At 41.8% G+C, this 5806-nt stretch overlaps 1 protein-coding gene across 1 annotated transcript; it reads right to left on the reverse strand.

Annotated features, from left to right (window-relative positions):
- Window positions 1-1901: 1901 nt before the first annotated feature.
- LOC141639991 (uncharacterized) lies at window positions 1902-5366 on the reverse strand. Its single transcript, XM_074448960.1, has 4 exons — window positions 5069-5366; window positions 3261-4847; window positions 3093-3157; window positions 1902-2723 (listed from the first exon to the last, which is right to left on the reverse strand). The coding sequence occupies exons 1-4, from the start codon at window positions 5364-5366 to the stop codon at window positions 1902-1904; spliced, it is 2772 nt and encodes a 923-aa protein (XP_074305061.1).
- Window positions 5367-5806: the final 440 nt, after the last annotated feature.

Genomic DNA, 5806 nt, shown 5'->3' on the forward strand with positions numbered 1-5806 from the left:
TATAAATTCCGTGGCATAATTGTGGCGCAAGTGACAATTTTTTGTAGTGTAGATAGTGACCGCCTCCCTGTGGAGATCGACCCTACTTCCACTAGTTTATGTTAGTTGTTTTAGGTATTTATTTTTAGTACTAAACGACAGTATCAGTGGTTGTGTGAGGATGGTGTTGAAAAGTTAAAACGAGAAGGAATTGGGAGGAAGGGAGATCGTCGGCGCCGTCAGTGGTTGCTGGTGATATCGTCGACGTGTTATCGGTTGTCACCGGCAAGAACCGGTGGTGCGGTGGTATGTTTGGTGGGGGTAGGAGACGAAACAGGGAAGAAAAGAACGAGCGAGTGGTTATGAAGCGGGGAAAGTTCGTCGGAGTAAGTTGATGTGGGGTCAGTGGTGGTCGTGGGGATTTGCGCCTTGGCGGTGATGTGGGGTCGATCGTGGTGGTGGTCCTGGTGGTGTGTCCTATTAGTGAAATGATGAATGCATCATCCGTGGTTTGAGTGGTGGCGGTATGGTGTTTGTTGGTGGTGGTTGTGGTGGTGGCGCCTACGGTGGTGGTTGTAGGGGCAGTGGTGATGGTGGTGGCAGTGGATACACAAAATACCACCCTAGATACAATTCATATAACTAGTAGATACACTTCGTATAACTACTAGATACACATGTATCCAGTAGTAATACCATGTGTATCCGGAGTAGTAAATGACGGTTCGCACCGTACCTCGCCGCACCGACCCACCGCTATATATATGTGTGTGTGTGTGTGTGTGTTTTAGGAGGATCGGAGACTGTATAGACTAGACTCGTATATTTTTTTGCCTAATAAAAAACGGCTCCACTTTAGGAATCTACTAAGAGTATAGGAGTTGTGACTCGTATAAATAGTAACCGTAATTTTCTCCGTATGTCGTAAATTTTCCTAGTTCGAATATGTACAAGAAAAAAGGGAAAAGGGGGGAGCTAACACGTAGTTTAATTGTGTGACTCACTAAGGGCTATCCTTTTGGCAAACTTACGCATAGGACTGATAGGAGGCTACACCTTTTACCTCAACATGTATTCACCGAAAGAGCAAAAAAAAAAAAAAAAAAAAAAAAAAACAAAAAAAACAAAAACAGAGCAAGTAGAATAGCGAGAGATCGGTAGAAATCCAAATCTTTTTTTTTGACAATCGGGTTAACGAATTCTAGGAACATAAGCAAAAGTAATACAATGAAAGTTTGCCGCTAGATCGGTTATATCGTCAATAGTGTTCCTTGTCCAATGTTTGAGTTGAGAGAATCGTAGGACTTGGGCAAGACCCTGTAGACAATCAGAGAAAATGTTAATATGGAGGATGTTGCGCAAGAGCGCCCACTTTAAGGCTTCCCTAATTGCCAAAGCTTCCGCTTGTTCAGCATTCTCAGCCATTCCTTTGATCTGTAATTGAAACAATATCATTATAAAAAAGGATTCATCCGCCAAACCCAGCAGCAAACTCCTTAGACCACGCCGCATCCACATAAATATGAGACCGAGAGCAACTCACAGAACTCTGAATCAGAGGAAAGGGTACTCCATTCCTAAGATTAGTCAAGTCCTCCTCCATCGGTGTTTGGAGGCTATGGACCCCGGTTTCCCATCTTCAGCAGAAAGAGCTAAGTTAAGGGAGTCTTGATAAAGAAAGATAGCACCAATAGGGGAGCACTCGGTACTATAAAAAAATCTTTCGCACCTTACCACCCAAATAGTCCAAATGGTACACAAAAAGGAGAGACAAGCCTCATGCTTATTGTCGACTTTAAAAAGAACGGAGAGCCAATTGCAAACCCAAGACCGGAGACTCAAAGTATCCCCTGATTGTGCCCTAATCCCCAGAGACTTCCACCCCAAACTCTTTTAGCAAATGACAGTCCCGGAACAGGTGTTCATGGTGATTCCGTTTCTTGTGAATCACAAAGCACGCAAGTAAAAGGACCATCAAAGCCCCTCCTTAGGAATCCTTCCCAGTGGGCAACGATTCCGTGAGAAGTTTCCATAAGAGAATGATCCAGCTTTTCGGACTGGCAGGTTCCAAAGGAATTTTGAAAGACACCCATACATGTAGCAGGAACTCTTGATCGGTCCTTCGGGGAAGCTGAAGTGTTCCAATAATTTTGAAGAGCAATGTGATAGCCAATCTTAACTGAGTAATTCCCAGATGACGAGGCAGACCAATAAAAGATGTCACTGCCTTCAGAGCATCTAATTGGAATAACAAGAATGTCCTTAATGGAAGTTTCATCAAAAGACATAGACACAAGTCTATGGTCCCAACTGTTGCTGTTGCAAATAAGATCTTTGATTCTCAAATTACACAAGTTGGGTGAATCGGCAAGAAGCTCAACACATCGTGGTTTCGGCACCGTTCCATGAACCCATTTAGTAATCCAAACACCAAGGTCGGAAAAAGAGGAGAAGTTCCATGCTAAATGAGGTTTGATGAGTTGAAGGCCCCAAACAATACCTTTCCATCCCCACGAAGAATTACTCTTGCCATCGTTAAAAAGCAGATCACCATCACGCCACTTTAGGCCATATTTAGCACCAATAGACTTACAGAGAATAGAATCAGGGTGAGTGATCATTCTCCATCCAATCTTTGCTAGAAGTGCTTGGTTGAACTCCTTCATACGTCTAATACCAGGACCACCATTCCTTTTGGGTTGACTAAGGAAAAGCCTACTACACTGACTAATAGAGGGAGATTTCTTATGACATACACCAAAAATGTGACAAAAATAGCATCTAATCTTTTTGTCACACTTACCGGTATTTTGAATACCGATAGAAAGTAAACCGAGAGGAGGACAAGACAGGAAGAAATCAAAGCCAATCTACCCGCCGACGATAGAAGAATGCAATTCCATGAAGATAATCGCTTCCTTACCTTATCAATGATAAACTCAAAAATTTCCCTTTTCCTTTTAATCCCACCGAGAGTCCACGTCCGTAGGAATACCCAAGTAAGATCCCAAATTAGTGTTACACGGTATGTTGAAGGTTTTCAAGCATTTTCGAGCAAAAGACAGACTAGAGCTTGAACTTAACATCATAGAGGACTTATTATCATTAATAACCTGGCCGGAGGCATGACAATAATCCTTAATAACTTTGTCAAGGCTTTCGCAACTCTTAGAATTACCTTCAATAAAAAACATAGAATCATCCGCAAAAAGCATATGGGAGATAGGGATACTATTTATCTTTGATCTTTATTCCTCGTATAATCCCCTCCTTCTCCATACGTAGAATGTTTAACGAGAGAATTTCCGTGCACATAACAAAAATATAAGGGGAAAGAGGATCGCCCTGACGAAGGCCGCAACTCGGGTGGATACGTCTTGAAGGAACTCCATTAACCAGAATTTCATAAGACACCGTCGTGATACACTTCATAATCAGCTGAATGAAATTAGGAGGGAATCCCATCAAGAGAAGCGTGCCTCTGATAAAGTTCCAGTCCAACCGATCATAGGCTTTACTCATGTCAGCCTTAAAGGCCATCCTACCCATCCTACCATTTCTAGATGAAGAAATTTTGTGTAATATTTCATTTGTAATTAAAATATTATCACCAATATTCCTCCCAGGGACAAAAGCATTTTGAAAGTCACCCACTAGTTTTCCCATGTACTTCTTCAATCGATTAGTGATACATCTAGTAATGACTTTCATTATAACATTGCATAAGCTAATCGGTCGGAAGTTATCAACTGTTTCAGAGGCACTAGATTTCGGGATAAGAACTAAGAAAGTCTTATTCAGAAATTCTGGTGAGCTATTACCATTGAGGATAGCCAAGACAGTCCCAACAACATCATGCTTAATAAAATGCCAACACTTATGGAAGAAGATAGCAGGAATACCATCAGGTCCCGGAGATTTTAACGGACCAAGTTGAAACACAGCCGTACGACCCTCCTTAGGGGTAAAACAAATGCAAAGTGCATCTCTGTCATCAGGAGAAAGGAACTCTTTATTAATATTGAACAAATTTCTCACAGTAGGGCGGTACTCATCAAAAGTGATCTGATTCGCTCCTTCCTGAAAGAGTCTAGAATAGAATTGGACAAATAATCCCTTAATACCCTCATTGTCAAAATTCCACTCCCCATTATCCATTTTAATCCCAGCAATGTAATTCCTGCCTGCCCTACCCTTAACCCAATTAAAGAAGTACTTGGAGCATGTATCTCCCTCGGTGTTCCATTTCATCTTGGCCCTCTGTTTCCAATATTTAGCCGAGACTTTAGCATACTCCACTTGACTAGCATGTGTAGTGGTGAAAGTTCGAGTCACTCCCTTCGTCTCAATTTCGTGGAGCCCTTCAACCAGATTGTCATCAAAATCACTCCATTTCTTATTCCATTCTTTCCTCTTGGAAATAGACCAAAGACGCATACAATTTCTAGCTCTTGATAACTTACGTATCATTCTGACGGTGGCAGAGCCTGAGACAGGCTCAGTCCATCCGTTATGAACCAAGCGAATACATTCCTCATAATCCAGGTTCCAAGCCTCCATACGATAAGGTCTTCTACCATTACAAGTAATTAAATCTGTTACAAAGATAATAGGCGCATGATCTGAAACTTGAATAGGAAGATGAGTAATACCAGAATTCGGAAAAATATCATTCCAATCCCACGATCCATAACCCTTATCAAGTCGTTCCAACACTACACTATGATCTTCTCTCTTATTACTCCAAGTAAATCTTGGCCCCTTAAACGGAATATCCATCAGAAGATGCTCAGCTTTCCATTTATTAAAAAGAGCAGCCCCCGGAATCCGACCCTTACTACCTCCCCATTTATCTTCTTGATAATCAACTTGGTTAAAGTCCCCATAAGGAGGAAAGGGTTGTCAAAAGATCGAATCCATTCACTAAGATCATTCCAAACAGCTTCACATTTATGGGTGACTGGTTCGCCATAGATAAGACATAAGTACCAAAAACTACCGCTACATTGCGTGACTTTGATAATAATGAAGTTTTGACATGCTAGAAAACATTCAAAAGTGGCATCATGTCTAAAACCAAACCAGAGACCTCCTTTGGTTTCATCAGCATCAACACCAAAACTCCGAGAAAACCCAAAAGAACGAAACATAGGATCAACTAAAGCTACTTTACATTGAGTCTCAGCTAAGAAAATAAAATCAAAATAACTACTTGAAAGAAGCGCCCTAGTCTTAGCGATTGTAGGGGCAAGGGGATTATTAAATCCCCTAACATTCCAACAAAGTCCTTTCATAAAGAGAAGAACCACCACAGCAATACCAACCAACTCCACACCAGGCTCATAATGACACAACCCATCGATTCCCCCACCACGAAACCAACCCATAAAGGCTCACCAGAGGTGGTCAGAAGAAAACAGTAGCCATCCAAAAGTCTCACAGAAAACCAATTGAAAACCGGAGCGAAAAGGCCACAACAAACCCTTACCAAATCAATCTCAAACACGCACAACACATCTAACCAACACTAGAGAGAACCAATAAAAATTCCCGTAACATACCCAGGAAAAATAAGTAACAGACCTCATGACCACAGCCACCCCAATAGTCGAAATAACACCAACTTGACAGTAACCACCTAGCCAAGGGCCAACACATACCCTTACCATAAAAAGGCAAAAAACAAGGAGAGGAGCACTGAACATGAACCCCGCAAAAGACACCCAATTTCACCAAACGACACCTCCCAGGACCACCGCTATACAAGCAAAAGTAGGACAAAGGGACAACAAAGACAAAACACAAGAGACACAAGAACACAATAAAC

The sequence above is a fragment of the Silene latifolia genome, unplaced genomic scaffold (genome assembly GCF_048544455.1).
Source record: "Silene latifolia isolate original U9 population unplaced genomic scaffold, ASM4854445v1 scaffold_694, whole genome shotgun sequence".
Taxonomy (NCBI): Eukaryota; Viridiplantae; Streptophyta; class Magnoliopsida; order Caryophyllales; family Caryophyllaceae; genus Silene; species Silene latifolia.